This window comes from Diospyros lotus, chromosome 15 (assembly GCF_014633365.1).
Source record: "Diospyros lotus cultivar Yz01 chromosome 15, ASM1463336v1, whole genome shotgun sequence".
Lineage (NCBI taxonomy): Eukaryota > Viridiplantae > Streptophyta > Magnoliopsida > Ericales > Ebenaceae > Diospyros > Diospyros lotus.
The window spans coordinates 4153700-4172833 of record NC_068352.1 but is presented as its reverse complement, the minus strand read 5'-3'; the positions used below and the strand labels follow the sequence as shown (position 1 = coordinate 4172833).

The following is a 19134-nucleotide window of genomic DNA, read 5'->3' as shown; positions in this document are numbered from 1 at the left end:
TCTGAGAGAGACTCTTATAATTGAGAGTGTCAACTCTCAAATTATTCTCTTTGTAATTGTGTTATAAATTTTGAGTGGTTGTGCTAGAAGGCTTATTTTTGTATAAATATGAAGTTGTAATTTTTAACGATTTTGATAGAAAGCCTACTTGGTGAAGTATGAGGTGATAGTGGATTTTGAAATCTCTAGTGGAGAAATAGAGTAGTAAAGTAAATTGGGTTTAGCCGAACCACTTTATTTCTTGTATCTTTAGCAATTTTTGATTATGTCTTTTACTTATATTTCACAGTTTTGTTATTTATCTTTGAAAACATCTACAATTTTTTTAAAATCTTAAACACTTAATTCATCCCCTCTTCGATATGAGGTACAATTGTTTATACAAAGTTAATGATAATTATAACTTTTTTAATTATACATTATGTAAATATCAGATGTATGTAATAATCTACCATCACACATATGGAATAAATTAACCAAAAGTTAATAAATTCATATGGATGACAATATACTTTTTTGATTAATTTAATTTTTTTAAGAAAAGATTAATTTAAACAATTTTAAAGATATTTCTAAAAAATGAATATCATGGCAAATTTTGGGGAGGTGAGTGTAATTAATAATTGTATAATATTTATAGTGATTTCAATTTATTTATTTATCTATTTTTGATTGGGAGCGTAAACGGCTATAATTTTTGAATCTTTTGGTTGGACCAAACAAACCTATCACAACTCGTCGGCAGAAGCAAACGAAAGGACAACTCGTGAGGATATTGTTGTAATTTTAACAGTTAGAGGCTTAAAATTTTCAAACCCTAAAAGGTGTACAAAATCAAATTTCTCAACGGTCATCGTCCCCATCTCTCTCTCGCTAAAGCCAAAACGCTCTTCCTTCCTCCAACGCCTCTCTCTCTCTCTCTCTCTCTCTCTCTCTCTCTCTCTCTCTCTGTTCTCTTCATCAGATCTCTCTCTGCCTCTGTTTTTCTCTCTCTCTCCCAAGGGAAAAAGTTGAACGCAGAGATGTCGGAGAATCGATTCCTGGGAAGCATCTCAACCTCGTCAATCCGTAACCTTCTTCCCAAATCGGTCTCTACCAAACAGAAGATGAAGTTAAATCGATCTAAATCGAGGCTTGATAGTGAAAACATTCCGCCGACGGATCCGAACACTCAGATCGGCAATGGCCCACTTCCTAAGCAATCACTCCAGAAACTGGAAATTCCGCAGAGAGAGATCACTAGATCAGACTCTGCGACGAAAGTAATATCACCTTCATCAGATCCACCAGTCAAGGTACTAATTGTTTCCTTTTCGAAATGGTCCTTGCTCAATTTTCTCGATTTTAAAGGGGTATACCTTTATTTTCTGACATAATTGCGTGCATTGTTGGATGTTATTAGGTTATAGTGAGGATTAGACCAGATAATGGTCGTGAAAGAGAAGGAGATTGGTTTGTCAGGAAGATCTCAGATGAGTCAGTAGCTGTTGGGGAGAGGAAGTTTAACTTTGATTCAGTTCTCGACTCAAAATCGAACCAGGTTCCATTTATTTTCCCTGTTTTATTAGTAGTATTGTCTGAATTAACTGAAATTTTCCATCATTTACTAATTTTCTTTGCTTCACTTAATTGGCATATCATGATAAACAAAGAAGAAGAAATTGTGGAGTTTTTTTCTTGGCTACCAAACAGTGAATTTGAGGGTTTTGATTTCTGAAATGATGATTTCATTTCTCAGGAGGATGTTTTTCAATTGGTTGGTGTTCCTTTAGTTAAAAATGCATTAGCGGGTTACAACACCTCAGTCTTGGCATATGGACAGGTATCTCTAGCAAATGCCCTAGCTCTTGATCACTGAATTGTAATTTTACTATAACTAACCTTTCATAAATTCTCCATAGACTGGAAGTGGCAAGACTTACACAATGTGGGGTCCTCCAAGCGCAATGGTTGAGGGATGGGAAGGCAATAGTCACCAGGGCATTGTTCCACGGATCTTCCGGATGCTGTTCTCTGAGATTCAGAGAGTAGGCTCTGTTTACTTATCTGGTTAAAAAAGAGATATCACTAGTGTTGAGGTGTAATATTTTTTGTCTGCTTATTCCATCACTTAGGAACAGGACAATTCAGAAGCTAAACAGATAAATTATCAATGCCGCTGTTCATTCCTTGAGGTTCGTGTTTTCTAACGCGTGTTTTTTAATGTTCGGCTCTAAGATGTTCGTGTTTCATATTGTGAACAAACGAGGGTTTTGGCTCTAAGATGTTTTATGTTTTTCTATATGTATTTTGTTGCAGATATACAATGAACAAATTGGCGATTTACTTGATGCAACTCAACGCAACCTAGAGGTTGGTTTAGCTTCATTTTACCCTCTATCCTCTCCTCAATATATTGTCAATTTCCTTTGTTGTGTGCTTAATAGTAGTTAAAACTGTTGCAGATAAGGGATGATGCCAAACATGGATTTTATGTAGAGAATTTGACTGAGGAATATGTAACAAGTTATGAGGACGTTACCCAAATTTTAATCAAGGTAGGAAATAACAAAGCATTTAGATCTTACACTGTTCTCCAAGGGCATATGTCTTACTATTTATTTAATTTAGCGGCATGGATTGCTACTTCTTGTTTTCTTTGCAGATGCTTGTTTCATGCTTGTTAACTTTCCATTCTGGTGTGCAGGGGCTCTCAAATAGGAAGGTTGGAGCGACGAGCATAAATTCAAAAAGTTCAAGATCACATATTGTGTTTACATGTGTGATTGAATCCTGGTGTAAGGTATAATAAGACAATGATGCCAAAGTTTCTATCAATTACTACTAGAGTTTCTGACTTTATATTAGGGTTGTGTTTTGACTAAAGTGAAATGGTATATTGATACGATACCCCAACCTTTTGTAGTTTTCATGTTCAAAAAATCATTTATTATCCACATCATTTAATCCATTATTCATTCATAGGTCGAACTGGTTTTTTCTTCTTCTCCTTCTTTGTGCTAGGTCCAACTTATACTACGTTGGGTTCAAGGGTTATATGGGTTAATACTTTTCCTAGCTTTTGGCTAAAAGGTGAACTGATATATACTTGAATTTTTTTTTGGGAGCCACACAGTGGCTCGCTTGGTTTAGTGAGGTACATGCATACTTTTTCAGTATCCCTAAACTGAGTATATCATCAAGAGAAGGGAGTTTCACCACCATCCATCGTCTTATGCTCCTAGGTGCTTAACACGTGTTTTAGTAAGTTTTTTTATGATAACTTCTAACTCTCTCTCTCTCTCTCTCTCTCTCTCTCTCTCTCTGTGGAAAATCCTTGCCACAGGGGACATCATCAAAATGTTTCAGCAGTTCAAAGACCAGCAGAATCAGCCTTGTTGATCTTGCTGGACCGGAAAGAAATAAACTTGATGATGCTGGGAAGCAAGGGTGTGAAGGAGGAAAAATGCGTAAAGAAGTCTCTATCGCAGTTGGGGTATAACGCATTGAATTATATCAAGATACTGATAGTCTTTATCTAACTCTATGTTTTTTGTTGATATTTTGAAGAACAAAATTGTTATTCTTAGTGTGATGTTGAGAAATACTTTTCTCCTAGTAGATAGAGGATGCTCAACTTACTATTATAATCTCCCATAGTTTCTGTAGATCCTAGTATGTCAAACAATAACTAGTGAAGATCCTTATTTAATACTCTGGAAATTGTGTTCAAATTCAATGAAGCCCAGGTCCAGCTATTTTAAGTTGGATATGCGAATGTTGTCTGTGGTCCTCTGCTATCTAATGAGATATAGTGTCCGATCTAGTCTCACCCACTAGTAATGTTTCCTTTTCTTTTCATTATATAGTGAAAAGCAAGTTGCAATGATGTTCTGTTTTTGTTTTCCCATTTGTGAATTTAAAATACAACACAGCTCTGACTACTTGAGGTAATACTGCAGTTTTTTTTAATAAGAATAAAGAGTTGTTAGCAAATTTGAATATGGCTTCTGATTTACTACTTTCTTTTTATGTACATGTTAAAGATTTCAAGGTGAGACATAAAATTACCTTAGGTATGGCTGCATTAACCGTGTTAGTGTCCATGAAAGCTAATTCAATCAACTTTGGGTACCGCTGCTATCTATTTTGTTGTTCTCCCTATATATATGCAAGTGAATTGGCCATTTTTTGAGTTCAGCTACTGCACTATTGTAGTAATGGTTCCTTAATTGTTTCAGGCACCTAGTCAATATTCTTGCTGAAGAAACTCAGTCAGGAAAGCCTCGAGAAGTTCCTTACAGAAGCTCCAGGTTAACACATTTGATGAAGGAATCACTTGGTGGAAATGCCAAGCTTGCCGTTATATGTGCCATTTCTCCAGACAACAAGTAAGTTAACATTCATCAGACTCCTCTATGTTGTGGCTTACTAGTAACTTCATAAACTTGTCTATATGGTGGTATAAATGAAGTTGGTGGTGGTTTCATAAATCACTTCTACTGTCTTTCTACTGTGGCTGTTATATAGAAGCCTTTTAAACGTCTGAATGATCCAATGGCAACAAGTTTATAAGCAATGCGCATTGTTCTTTCCTTTCTTTTATATGCTTCTTTATATTAAAAGCTATGATCATCTCTGTTCAATGCTTTGGTGTAGGAGTAGCTGTGAAACATTAAGCACACTCAGATTCGGGCAGAGAGTAAAATCCATCCACAATGAGCCAGTAGTCAATGAAATATCAGAGGATCATGTTAATGACCTGAGTGACCAGATTCGTCAACTAAAGGTACTTTAAAAAAACTTATTTCTGGATGAGGCATTATAAGGCTGATGACTGAATTATAATGACAATGATGATGATGACCTACATCTTATTGATTGCAGGAAGAACTCATAAGAGCAAAATCAAGTGTATCAGGCAAATGTGGGTTCTCTAAAGTTCAAAGCACACGTGAAAGCTTGAATCAGTTGAGATTGAGCCTTAATCGTTCATTGATCCTACCCCACTTTGATAATGACATCGAGGAGGAAGTAAATGTTAATGAGGATGATGTAAGAGAACTACGTCTCCAATTAGACAGTTTGCATAGTTCGGGTGAAGAGAATATAGAAGACACCTATGAAAACAGAACCTGCATTCAGTTTTCTTCTGTAGAAGGAGGTTCTGACACAGACAGGACAAGTGAACATTATGGAAGCTGTCTAGAAGAAAGTGAACTTGAAGAAACTAGCCTAGAAAATTCTCAGACGCAACTTCAACAAGAGGAGAGCACATCATCTGCCGATAACGTTACATGTGGGGCCAACAGTTTTAGGACAGCAGATACTACATTACGGAGTAGCAGCATTTCAATTAGTTCATTTTGTCACGCTCCAGTGCTCCAAGATCCAACCTTGTCTGAGTCTCCAAAATTTCAAAATAACAACAGGAAAAGCATAGCATTTGCATCGACTCATCTGGCAAGTGAGAACATTGTATCAGAGAGTTCTAAGTTCAATTCAGATGTATTACGAAAGTCACGTAATGGAGGTGATCACATTCGATCCTCTCTGCATTCAAGCAAGATATTTCCAGGCCCCACGGAGTCCCTGGCAACTAGCCTTCAAAGAGGCTTACAGATAATTGACTATCACCAGAGGAATTCAGCATCAAGTACACCTTCAGTTGCATTCTCTTTTGAGCACTTGGCATTGAAGCCATGTCCAACAGTTGACAAAGTCAATGCTTCTGAACAAACCTTACCAAAAGAGAGGTCATCTTCTGATGGACATTCTGCTTCTTTTCTATGTGCATCATGCCGGAGGGCAGGAGGATTTACATCAACGGAAGTACAGGATAATTTAAATAGACCAACTGCCGAAGTTCCTAAGTATGTCTGGATTCAAGTTCTCAATGCCTTTGAAGTTAGTCAATTACATCTTTTTCTCCATGTTCACCTGTTCTATTTCTTCATTACCAGGATGTTGTAAAAGATTTGGCAGAAGCCATTAGGAGAGAGAAGGAGCTGCAAAATATTTGCACAGAGCAAACAGCCAAAATTGAGCAGCTAAATCTTCTGGTAATGATTTCTTGTCCTCTCTATGTCAAGATGAAGATTTAATTAAGACTTCACATCGTTAATAATTTATAGTTTTGCAGGTAGAGCAATATAAACATGACAGCAAAGGTAATACTCTAGTTGCTGAGGAATTGAAGAATGAGATAGTACTTGTTGAGAAGCCCCAGAATGAAAAATCTATTCCGCTGGAGGATGAAAGGAAGGTTAGTAATTTGATCATTATGCAATAAAAAGCACCTATTGGACTTTCCGTTTATTCTGATCACTTTGTTCTTATATGATATGTGTTCCTGGTTTTCTTTCTTTCTTCTTATTCTTTTCCTTGTTTTTTCAAATAATCTATACAGTTTCTGGGTTGGGATAAATATGATAATGAGCAAGAGGATATGAATGAAAAATGTGATATAAAAGAAGTCAGGGAAGAGATGGAGAACGAGTATGGGAACACATCCTTCGATATTAATGAGAAGGAAGCACTCCTCAGTGAAATTCAAAGCTTAAGAAGCAAGTTGCAGTCTGTTACTGATGGATCTCCTAAAGCATCGTCTGGGAGAGTGAGATCCTCCTTGTTGTCACGATCAATTCAGTTGAGGAAAAGTGGTGCATACTCCCTTGGGGGTAACAATGAGGAAGAACTTGAGAAAGAAAGACAGAGATGGATGGAAATGGAAAGTGACTGGATTTCTTTGACTGATGAGTTGAGACTCAATCTTGAAACCAACCGCGGACGTGCAGAGAAGGTGGAGATGGAGTTGAGATTAGAAAAGAAGTGCACCGAGGAGTTAGATGATGCACTTCAAAGATCTGTCCATGGGCATGCTAGAATGGTCGAACACTATGCTGAGCTACAGGAGAAGTACAATGATCTGGCCGAAAAGCACCGCCTCATGATGGAAGGGGTGGCAGAGGTGAAAAAGGCATTTGCAAAGGCAGGAGCAAAGGGTCGTGGCTCTCGTTATGCGAAGTCCTTGGCAGCAGAGCTATCAGCCCTTAGAGTGGAAAGAGCAAGGGAAATGGAATTGTTGAAAAAGGAGAACAGAAGCCTTAAAATCCAACTTAGAGACACTGCAGAAGCTGTTCACGCAGCTGGAGAGCTCCTTGTGAGGCTGAGAGAGGCTGAGGAAGCAGCTTCAGTGTCAGAGGTATGTACTTATATCATTCACATCTTTTTCAAGTCTTCTTACGGCATACCCTTGATGTTCTTAACTGGAAGAAGCAAAGAAAGAAACAGACCATTTCTGAAATGTTTTATTGTTAGTCTTAGCTATGTTAAATAAACACTTAAAGATTGTTTGCTGTATCTGCTGTGTCTTTGGCTACCAGGAGAATTTCACAAAGGTTGAGGAAGAGAATGAGAAGCTAAAAAAGCAAGTGGAGAAGCTCAAAAGAAAGCACAAAATGGAGATGATCACCATGAAACAGTACCTTGCAGAGAGCAGACTCCCAGAATCTGCACTGAGACCTTTGTACAGGGAGGATTCTGATGTAGCATACAACACTGCCTCGCTGCCCGATGACGATGACCAGGCATGGAGAGCAGAGTTTGGAGCCATATATCAAGATCATTACTGAGTCCTGATTGCATCAAGACCCTACTTGGGTCCAAGCCAATCAGCAGTTGTATAATTCATGTGAAATTTCTATCTCATTCCTATTCTTTTTGTTCTTTCTTCCATTCCATTTCAGAAGATGACTGAAAGAAAGCTCTTTCCCTATCATTTTCTACTGTTCTTTTCCTTCCTTTTGGCTGTTCAAACAAAAACAAATTCCCTTCTTTCATCCACTTCTTGTTGTAGTAAAGATATGGGTGTGTGGTTTTCTTATTTTCATTTGGATCTCTATCTCTTTAGCTTTTCATATCTTAATAATTTATCCACTGTCTTGGGCTTTTTGGCCATTCAGAATGTTTTAAGAAATAAAAGGTCAGCTAATTACCAAAGGAAGTTGAAGCAAAGTTTACATCTAAGACCTTTAGACTAAAAAATTATAGAAATTGGACTTCGTTTGTCCAATGTATTGCCTTGTAACAATTACAAAAGGACTTTGATAATTTACCCACAATTACAATTGTTAAAATTATTGCTATTTAATAGCTCATGAGTGGCACTGATGGCAAAAGCAGATGGTAGACATATCTGAGATTTTAAGTTCGAAACTTCCTGAATGAGTTATATGAAGATTAAATCATGATTTACCACCTCGGTCCACCAAAATAGTAGAGTGCAAGATCTGACACTTAGTTATCAAAAAAAAAAAATTATAACTATTTAAATTTTAATCATATGTTCTTTTTTATTCATAGAGTGTATTATATTGATATCTATGGATTTAACTTATTACAATAACCATCTAACTCAATTGACATCTTTATTGTTGACAATCCAATATAATTCTCATTCATAATAAAAATCTAAAAATAAGGAATGTTACTGTAATTTCAACATTTCTCGGAAGTATTGTTTCGATATTTCTCAATTATTTCTTGTATTGAAACATTGAGAAACACAAAAAAATAGGCTATATCTGTAATTTGAAACTTTTTCCTAATATTAAAAAATATTTTCGTTCATAAAAAGATTAGAGATGAAACTTAGGTTTGATTTTTTTTAAAAAAATTATTATTTATTTTTAATTAATAAATCATGATTTATGAATATATATATTTATGTTCATTTTTATATAAAAAATTATTTTTATTAATATTTTATTTCTTAATTTTTAAAAAAATATTTTTTTTTATTTTTAATTCGTATCATATCCGCTTTTCTATTTCGTTTCTGTAAAATTTAGAATTTGACCATACTCAACCGCAGCTGGTGTCAGTCATCGAAATATGACGTGGAAAACGACGTCGTTTATGCGGGATACCGATAATGGATGATGGAGCATAGTGGACGCGGAGGAGGAAGAAGAAGAAAAAAAACTGTTTAGGGCTTTTGGGGGCTTCACGTATACAGAAGGCGAAGATGGCGGATTCTCCAGCCTCTGATTCCGATTCAGAACTCCAGACCAATTCAAATCCTAACCCTAGCTCTAGCCCTACTATGGACGCAACGGGCCGTAGCAATCCGTCGACTCCTCCCGTCGTTTGCCTCCTCAGGTTCGCCGGCGACTCCGCTGCCGGCGCTGTCTTGGGCTCCATTTTCGGCTACGGTCGCTCTCCTTCCCTCTGTTTTCTTTCGTGTTTGCGTTCCATGAATTTTATATGTTCTTGCTTTCTTATTGATATTGAACTCCGATTACTGTAATTCTTTGAATTGCAATTGCTGAAAATGGTTCCGATGTGTTCAGTTATATGGTGATTAAATTTTATATATGTTCGCTTGCAAAGTAGATGAGCCTACATTTTGAGACACTAGCTCATACGAGAATGCGGCGTTTGGCTTCTCTGTTTGTTTCTATCATGACAGTAAACATTTAATTTTGCTGCTAATGCAAGGATGCAAGCTTCTCCTTCTTTAATCTAAGCATGAGAAAAGGTTAAGTACACTACTAAACCCACAACCTTGTAAAAACAAAGAGAAAAAGATCTTTGGTAATGCTAGAGAAAAGAAAGAATCTCAAACAGTCAAAGAATTGATTTGTACTCAATGCCATAACAACACAATAAGCCTTAAATCCAAATGTGGGCACGGCCCGTCAATTGTTTATATCTATATAGGCTTATCTTTTGTAAGACCCTTATAACTTATATCATAACTAAAAGTTTTCCACCAAGTTTTTCTTGATTGTCCTCTACCTATTTTGCTAAAGATTTGCTCCCTTCCATCGCCAAACAAAAGTCTCTATGAAATTTGTACTCGATGAATCAATGCATTAAAAAAAAAAAATCTATCATACATATTCTGTATTTATAATGAAAAACAACTTAATTTGCTCTAAGGCTTTAGGAGAAATTACAACCCCCCCTCCCCCAGACTCTAGGAGATTAACTTTATAACACTTATCTAGTAAAATAATTAAATAATTACACTTTTGTTATTTTATACGATTTATGTAATAAGATAGTCAAATAGGTTTAAGTATCTAATACGATGATCAATCCTATAATGCTTATCAAATAAGATAAGTGTGTCATAAATTTACTTTTAAAATATTAGATCTTCATTTTGTCTATCAAAATGGGTGGTGATATCTTTGGGAATGCAAGTGTTCTAGTTCTACGGAAATAAGCTGAATGTTGGATGGTTTGTAGATGCAACAAGGATGTGAAGCTAGTTTTTGAATAATCACATGTACTGGAGTGTCTTACTAAGTGCACTGATTTGTTTTCTTATTAATAACCCGTCAGACTAGTATATTCTAATGTATATTCTTGTACTCTAAATTATGGTTATGCATCAAGAAGACTAGTATATTCAAACATTGACACTTGTATGTTGAAGGGATTAGTTAGGGTTATCCAAATTTAACGAAATGAGTTCTCCTAATGTAATACCCAAAACCATCGTATAAAAAAGTTAAATATGAACTCCAAAGTATGTTTGTGCCACAAAGGAGAATGCGAGCAATGAAGTGACACCAATGATCTACCTTGGTTTTGTTTCTTCTGTACTTGAGAAAACTGTTGCATTTTAAGTTTTTAACACGTATTCTTGTATATGGTAGAGCTTAGTTAGGGCCCTGCAAGTTACAACAGTGAAGTCTGCTAACACTGTATCTGAAACCATCATGTAAACATTCAATGTGGATTTAAAAGGTTGGATGTGACTAATATGGGAATAATTCAAGAGCTATTTTTCTGCTGTCATATGTGAGCGATAAGCATTAGAAACTCAACAGTTGCAATTTTGATTTCTATATTTTATACTGAAGTCATTATGCACCACTTGGCTTTGGAGTTTTAACCTGCTATTAATTGCAGAAATGTAATAAAATGCTATGTTATGCACTGAAGTCAGCATGTCACTTGTATTCTGAATAATGACCTTCCATTGATTGCAGAATTGGAGTATGAATGTTAACAGAAATGGGTTTTTATTAATTTAAGTAGGTGAATGATAAATTTTGCATGTGCCAACTCATTATCTGGGTTTCAACATCTAGCAATGTCTTCTCACACTTAGACGAGGCAATGACATAATTAAGAATGTGGAATAAAGCAATCTGAAGTCACACCTTTATAGTAGTGGAAAAAACATGCTGTATATGTGTTCTTTTGTTCTTGTTATGGATGTTAAAATAAAATTAATGAGCTCTTAGATGTTTTGCAATGCTTGTGCCTTCTTTCCCATGGTACTTGTGAGTAGGGTTGTTAGCCTTGTATCCTCATCCTTTACTTAACATTGTGAATTTGGATGAATTTCTTTGGATCAAAAACAACCCTATTGAATGAATCTACCAAAGTCTTTATTTGGTGCATGGTTAGGAAAATAGATAATATCATTAAATTGCAGGTTCCATGTCATGTTTAATTCTTCCTCAGGGCTACCAAATCGAGTCCAGCTTGCCACAAATAACAATTTCATCATATTCTGTAAGATTTAGGCAGTGGCCTGATGAATTACTTTTGTGGGAATGTCTCTCAGGTTCAGGATTGATTAAGAAGAAAGGGTTTAAAGGATCATTTTCAGAGGCAGGATCTTCTGCCAAGGTATGGGAGTTCTTAAATTTACAAGAATTTTGATTGGAGAAATAAATTTGGAGGAGTTTCAGGTTCTCATATGTGTGTGTGTGTGTGTGTGTGTGTACTTGAATGGCCTTATTTCTTATGAAGTTATCCCTCGTTCTTGTACCCCCTCTATTTTCACAAGTTCTTTGTTATAACTTATGTCATTGCCCTTCTCCAGACATTTGCTGTTTTATCTGGAGTTCATGGTTTGGTTCTCTGCTTTCTGAAAAGACTGCGAGGGAAGGATGATGGTAAGATATCTCAACTGCAGTACTGACACCTGGCATGAATTCTTCCCTTTTTAATTTGTTTTTCTGTTTCTTCCCCACAGTCATCAATGCAGGAGTGGCCGGATGTTGCACTGGTCTTGCCTTAAGTTTCCCAGGTACTTCATCCCTCTGTAATGTGAATTTGCAATTACTTGCAATTCTTCTTGTTGGTTTTGCTATGGCCAAGTTTCCTGGCTCTTCTGTTATACTTCTGCTTGGCAATTTAATTCCTGCAGTTTTAAGTTTCTAAATTTTCATTTTGCTAATTATGATAACTGGCTTGGCTGTTTCATGAATCTGGATCTCCAGAAAACATCAGGGGTTAATGTTCCAAATTTGACCTAGTGGTGGTTCAGAGAGTTTGCGTGTACTGATCCTGTGAACTTGATCTACTGAAAATGAAGACAAATAGAAGAAAGAGGGAGAGAGAGAAAGATCTAGAGAATTTTTTTTTTTTTTTTTTTTTTTTGGGGGGGGGGGGGGGCGCTGGCTTAAGGACCTTAAGCTCCATTCCCAAGGACAGGGGTTTTGGAGGACAAAGTAGAAATCAAACTCTATGATAAGCAGAAATGAGCTATGCATGTATGGATGGTTCTTCTGCATGAATACCTTCACCTACATAAACCTTTTACTTCCCATTCTCATTCTCAGTAGGGTTTGTGTTGTCCATTCAGATCTTCATGGCATGAACTTGGAATTTCTTTCCTTCAATCCACCAAACTCACGGTAGTTTGCACCTTTATGCTTGTTCTGTAGGTGCACCTCAGGCCCTTCCTGCAGAGTTGCCTCACCTTTGGAGTATTCTCCTTCATCATTGAAGGGCTTAACAAGCAGCAGCCAGCCATGGCGCTTCAACTGTCTGCAAGATCCGAGCCAAGGCGGTTTGGCGTGCTCCGGCCGTTGGCCCTCCCTCTTCCAGACGAGCTTAGAGATTCATTTTCCTCTTTCTGTCAATCAATAAGAAGAAAATGAGAGGGATTTGCCTTCATATGACTGTAGAATGTTTGTGTAAAATGCTCTGCAAATTTAGGAGATGATGAACTCATATGGCTTTATGTAGGTGGATTGTTGTTTGTGCTTGGCGCAGGTCTATAAATTCTCTTCTTTGGCATTGATACGAATGGTTCTGTAAATTTGCCTTTTCACGTTGGCATTTAGGCTCGTTTGGTCTGGTCATTGAGTGGGCAACTCTTTCCTTGCAAGCACTTCTGAGTTACGCTTGGACCCAGGGATTTTAAGTGGTGTCATTTCAAATTTAACGTTACAAGGTAAGTAACGATGAGCTCGAGGTCTCAAATTTGAGTCTTGTGAGGAAACAATTATCGCTCATAAATTCAAATTTTATGAAGAAAACACTAAAAAATAAGAATACCCCTAAAAAAGAGCCTTAAATGCTCTTAACAATAATATATATACTTTGTTTTCTTAATTAAGCAAACAATCGTTCAATTTAATGTCATCATTGGTGAAGCTGTTTAGAAGATTTCATGAAGAAAAGAAGAGCCTAGTGTTATAGGGAGATGGTTTTCGACAATTTTCAACTATTTAAAGGGGTAAAATTGTAAATTAAAAATCTGAAAAAAATGGCCACCAGGCCATAACTGTATACCTGATCTTTTAGACCTCGGCCCTCAAATTATTATTCCAATGCAAATTGAAATGACAAATGATACAAATTCATACAAATGGACTTCGACTGTAAGGTCAGGTAAGTTCGAGTCGAATCGAAGCATCTGTATTCACATCCTTTTCATGCTCTCTTCTCAAATTCTTCTCATTTTTCTTTTCTCATGTGGGGGGAGAGGGGGGGGGGGGGTGGTTCTTGGTGGCTGCTTGCTTGTGCCTTAATTTATCAGTAGAAAGATGATAAAACTCTTCCAAGTAAGCCAAGGCTTCTGAGTTATTGTCACAGACCTTCCATAGCGACGAAGCCTCACCCTTGGCGACAGTTCCCCCAATCCTCGCAAGCGTCCAGAAAGTCCAGCAGCTTCGAGTAGAAAGACCCGTAGTTCATCAAGAGAACGGGGACTGGCAGCTCCGACCCAATTCTTTCTAGCTGAATTAAGGCTAGAATCTCAAACACTTCGTCCAATGTCCCGATACCACCAGGGAGAGCAACTACGGCAGTCCTGTCTGACTTCTTGTTTCTAACTGCAGCATCCACCAGTCCATGCTTCCTCGCAGAAAAGAACCTGCAGTGTGTTTCTGTTAGAAACAAAGCTGCATTTTATCATGTTTCATTCGACATGGAAGCTTAAGTTAAGTGCAATGATCTGATCAGAGAGCTGTGCTTTACCGGCAAGTGAGATAAGTTTCTGATGGCAAGTATGGGTGGTGATTCGAAGATGTCCAATCACCAGCTTCTTTGCCTATCTTAAATCCGCCAACTGGCTTTCCCGCTTGCAAGGCACCCTTAATTGCAGCATCCATGAGACCGGGACCTGCCCCTGTCCATGAAGTACAGTCCAAGAGACTTGCAATCTGCAGACAAAGATAAGTCGGCTCATACAATTTTCACATAACTTTCAGCATTTTGCCATGTACACTTGTAGTTCAATACTCTAAGTTTGTATTTCATCCACAAGGGAGGAAACAGATGGGCGTGTGCTTTGGAAGTAATTCAAGAAGCTGGACTGACTTGCCTCTCTTCCCAGTTCTAGTGCTTGCAGGTAATGCGGATGAGTTGGTCCCATCCTCGAAGAACCCAAATACACAACCCCCCTGCCGAGCCTGTGAATGAGTTCATAGCACTGTTTTATCTCTTCTTTCACCTTTTATTCGACAAGTTCATATTAGCGAGAGTGTACAGAAAACACTAGCAGTTATGCTCATGGCAGAGTGCTTCTGTGTTAAGAATGGTGTAGAAACAAAAGTTGCATCTGCTGTACCCAAGTTGATAATTTCTAATCTCAACAATAACGTGATAACAATGCAACTAGAAATCAGATTGGCCGTGTGTTAACATGCAAGTTACAGAAATTTGGTTCTGGTCTCAAAGATAGTTTTTCCTTTCTTGAGCCAACCCAAGTAACTGTGAGGAGCAGAACAAATACCATAGCTAGAAATAATAGCTCTTCAGTATCCAAGCAGGTCAGAGCATTACCAACTGAAAGCTAACGTGAACTTTTCTATTTCTCTTTTGGCTGAAATATGAAGGGAAGTCTTGAAACCCAAATTTCAGCCAACAGTTCAAAATAGTCCCCAAAGATGAGCTGTTCCCATGAAATTTACTTGGAAATAACTCTAGAAAAAGATCTCCACAAATCAGAACAAGTTTTTCATCTTTGAAGATGATACCATATGAATATGATCATGGATATAGAAGACTGGAAGTAGGGCTGTAACTTAGTCAAGCCGGGCACATAGAAGCTTAGGCTTGTCTGTCTAGAATTTTGCTAGGCTCCAGCTTGTGCTCAAGCTCGTTTATTAAAACTTTATAGCAGCTTTGGCTAAGCTTGGGCTTGGCTCATTTATGTTAAAAGATCTTTGAATGAGACTTCTCATAAGCTCTAAATTTAAAACTTATTGTAAGCTTGATTTCAAACTTGTTTACAGCTCAATTCAGTAATCAATACTGTTAAAATCCAAAAACTTAAAAAAAAAAAAAAAAAAAGGCATTCAAATAATATCAATCAAACCGAAATAAACAGTGAAATTGATAACAACAAGATCTACATTATTTCACAAGATCCACAACTATCAAACTGAAATAAACAGTGAAATTGATAACAACAAGATCTACATTATTTCACAAGATCCTTAGTTGTGAAAAACACAAAAGATCCCCAGTTGCAAACAACACACATTATTTTGGAACAAGTCACAAGCAAGCCTGTAATGGACACTTAAATGAGCTTGGGCAAGCCTAGATGAGCTGAGCACCCTAAAGCTCAAGCTTGGCTCATTTACTAATCAAGTTTAAAAGCCAAGCCTCAAGTTTGTTTATTTAACTAAATAAATGAGCTTGAAAGAGCCCAAATTGAACTGAGCTTTTAAGCTGCTCATTAGCAGCTTTGGTCATTTGCAGCGCAAACATCTAGAATTCATATAATTGACCCCAAAGTGGGATTAAGATTTGTGATTGTTGGTCTTGAAGGATATACCTTATGTTTTCACATCTAGTGTCCAGCTTTTATCAAGTTCCCAATTTTCTTTGTCAGAGGCTTTCTATTGAGCTCTCATTGACTCAAATTTTTCTTCAATTGACCGAAGATGACTAGTTCCTTATTGCCCAACTTTAGTCGACTAAAGCTACCGCTTCAGACATTCAAAGTCAGCTTGTTGTCTAGCTTTGGTAGTCTAGATCTTCCACTTTGAATGACGGAAGTTGACTAGTATGTGCTTGCTATCTCTTCATCTGCCTTTGGTCGACTGAAGTTAGAGGCTTAGACATGTTGCAACCTTTCCAAGTTCCAATGCCCATTATGATGAATAAGGTGATGACCGCCATTTATTAATTATTAGGTGAATCTATGTCGTTTGGTTCAGGGGGAAACACCAATCACCCCTGATAAACAATTCAACCCCTCATTATTCGCCATGTCATAAGGGCAATGATATGACCATATATGCATGCAGCTCTTATCAAGTTCCCATTTTCTTTGCTCACAACCCTATCCATTTTCAGCTTCTTACCTCTCCATCCTGGTAAACTAAGCTAAGATTCCTAAGAATTAGCAAAAAAGAGAGATAAATTTGACATTATGCTGAGACATTGAAAATAATTCTACCGAAAATCAGCCAAGTGTCACTGCAAGGCCTTAGTCTGTCTAGTCCAATGCAAATGGAAATCCCCCATATCTAACAAATTACAGAGACCCACAAGCCCATAACCAAGAACCACCATAAATATTGAAACTGGGAAATGATCAGAAAAAAAGGGTATTACCTGATTAGGGCTTGTCCTCTCCTCAAACTGGTAAAATTCAGGTTTACAGCAGGCAATCCTTCTCTGCCGGGGCTTGAACTTGAAGACTGGAAGCAGCTTGAAACTGTGATAAAGGGATGGCAAGTTTGGAGAGCTGTGATGGAAATCTCTGAAGAAAAAATGAGAACCAACAAAAGCACCAGCCATTGAGAAGCCCATTTGCATGAAGAATTGGGGGAGCTATGAGATGGGTATTGGCTATGAAGAGCAGCTATGAGATTTGGGACCGATCCAAGTTGTAATCAGATTCCATGGTGAGGGAGAGATGGGAATAGGGTTCCAATATCAATATGCTTTGTTATAGTGCCATTGCTGACCAAAAGAGGAAGACGACGATGCAGTTCCTGACTCATCAATGTTTGCATCTTTCGCAATATAATATTATTAATTAATGGGGCAAAAATGTCAATTTAAAAAAAATGTTATTATGATGTTTTACTTTAAATATTAATAAAAAAAAATACCATTTGAATTAGGAAAATTTCTGTTCAGAATCTGAAAATTTACTCGTCAAAATTCACGTCCCATCAAAATTTTCAATAATTTTAATATACCTCTTTTACTCTACAACCCACAGCCAACTCTCTCCTCCGATCATCTCTCGTCGCTAGGCCATCACCTATATAAATATATATATACACATAGCAAGGCCGCAGCTATGTAACCCCCACACACATATACACTTACACACCAATACACTCACACACCTATATAAATGTATATATACACACTCACACACACTTATATATATATATATGCACACACACACTAGGGGTGACAATAAGCCGAGCTAGGTCCAGCTCGAGCTCAGCTTGATTGATTTTAGCTTGGCTCATAGCTCAGCTCGAGCTCGATATGAGCTTATTTTTTTAGTTCGAGCTCGGCTCGGTTCGAAATTGACTATTACTTTACTTTTATATATATATATATATTTAAATAATATATGTGATATATATAATATATATATTTATAAAATTATTAAGTATATATTTATATTATTGAGTATTAAGTAATAAATATTTTTTTGTTTAATAAATTTATAAAATTAATATATATCGAGCTGGCTCGTGAGCCAAATAAGTCGAGCTAATGGTAGCTCAAGTTCGGCTCATTTACTAAATGAGCCAAATATTTGAGCTCAAACTTAGCTCATTTATATCATGAGATAGCTTATTGAGCCAATTTTCGACTCTAGCCTTAAGCCAGTTCACGAGTAGCTCGACTCATTGCCAACCCTAATACACACACAGTATGGCCACAGCCATGCAACCTAGCACACACACATATATACTCACACACCTATATAAATATATATATACACACTCACGCACACTTATATATATATATATATACAAGTTCCATGGCCATGGCCATGGAAACCTCCGCACCGCGAGGTGCGAGGCTTTTTGAACTCCCTACACCTCGCGGTACGGGGGATTCAGCAACCCTCGCACCGCGAGGTGTGGAGATTCTCAAATCTCTACACCTTGCGGTGTGGGGAATTAAGCCTTCCCGACTGAGCAGTCAGAGAATGCTGGTTTTATTTTTCTTTTTATTTTAACTAAAATTGTTTTATTATAATAAAATAAAATAAAAAATAATACAAATAAATAAATTCTAAATATCTGTATTTTGAGTAATTATAAATTAATTAATTTTAAATTTTGAATCATTATAATTAGGTGTTGAATTTTTTATACTTAAAAAAGTTTAAAATTAATTAATTTCTCTTATTAATTTTTTTAAAAATTAATTAATTTATCTTATCCAATTAGGTAAAGATACATATATTTAAAAAAATTATTTTAAATGATGATAGGATTTTTAAATTAATCTTATTGAATTAGGTAAAGATATATATATATATATATTTAAAATAAATTATTTTAAATGATGATAGGATTTTTAGATATGTGTATTTTTAAGTAATTCAATAAAATAAATTTACTAATTTTAAAATTTTTTAAGTATTAAAAATTCAACACTTAATTACAATGATTTAAAATTTAAAATTAGTTAATTTATAATTACTTAAAATATAGATATTTAGAATTTATTTATTTATATTACTTAAAATTTTTTAGATATGTATATGTATATATGATGTGAGAGAGATGATCGGAGGAGAAGATTGGCTGTCGGTTGTGGGGGTAAAACAAGTATATTAAAATTATTGAAAATTTTGATGGAACGTGAGTTGTGAAGAGTAAATTTTCGGGTTCTGAATAGAATTTTCCTTTGAATTAACAATCCATTCTTAAATTATTAATGATTAGAAAAATAAAA

At 36.4% G+C, this 19134-nt stretch overlaps 3 protein-coding genes across 4 annotated transcripts; 2 read left to right on the top strand and 1 right to left on the bottom strand.

Annotated features, from left to right (window-relative positions):
- Positions 1–864: 864 nt before the first annotated feature.
- LOC127791325 (kinesin-like protein KIN-12F) lies at positions 865–7870 on the top strand. The gene is given in 17 exon segments (XM_052321122.1): positions 865–1295; positions 1403–1540; positions 1739–1822; positions 1902–2027; positions 2115–2174; positions 2299–2352; positions 2445–2537; positions 2687–2782; positions 3326–3427; positions 3429–3475; positions 4221–4370; positions 4639–4768; positions 4867–5850; positions 5943–6041; positions 6122–6244; positions 6389–7183; positions 7365–7870. Coding segments are annotated over 17 exon segments (3603 nt in total). The 5' UTR covers positions 865–1022; the 3' UTR covers positions 7614–7870.
- A 1045-nt stretch (positions 7871–8915) lies between these two features.
- On the top strand, positions 8916–13064 carry LOC127792393 (chloroplastic import inner membrane translocase subunit TIM22-2-like). Its single transcript, XM_052322868.1, is given in 6 exon segments — positions 8916–9194; positions 11570–11634; positions 11831–11903; positions 11984–12037; positions 12678–12694; positions 12696–13064. Coding segments are annotated over 6 exon segments (594 nt in total). The 5' UTR covers positions 8916–9007; the 3' UTR covers positions 12894–13064.
- Positions 12720–17191, bottom strand: LOC127792392 (probable cytokinin riboside 5'-monophosphate phosphoribohydrolase LOGL10). 2 transcript variants are annotated; one of them, XM_052322867.1, is made up of 5 exons: positions 16810–17191; positions 14564–14692; positions 14218–14402; positions 13836–14113; positions 12720–12868 (listed from the first exon to the last, which is right to left on the bottom strand). In XM_052322867.1, the coding sequence occupies exons 1-4, from the start codon at positions 17011–17013 to the stop codon at positions 13855–13857; spliced, it is 777 nt and encodes a 258-aa protein (XP_052178827.1). In that variant the 5' UTR covers positions 17014–17191; the 3' UTR covers positions 12720–12868; positions 13836–13854. The 2 variants fall into 2 exon arrangements, with proteins under 2 accessions (XP_052178827.1, XP_052178826.1); XM_052322866.1 differs by lacking the exon at positions 12720–12868 and having other exon boundaries at positions 13713–14113.
- Between the last annotated feature and the right edge of the window lie 1943 nt (positions 17192–19134).

Bases quoted from the DNA above. Each gene is read 5' to 3' on its own strand.
- LOC127792392 (XM_052322867.1), bottom strand. From the start codon at position 17,013: ATGCAAATGGGCTTCTCAATGGCTGGTGCTTTTGTTGGTTCTCATTTT. The intron at 14,693-16,809 runs GTAATACCCTTT...GTCGAATAAAAG, and splicing joins AGAGGACAAGCCCTAATCAG to GTGAAAGAAGAGATAAAACA. The intron at 14,403-14,563 runs GCAAGTCAGTCC...CTTTGTCTGCAG, and splicing joins CACTAGAACTGGGAAGAGAG to ATTGCAAGTCTCTTGGACTG.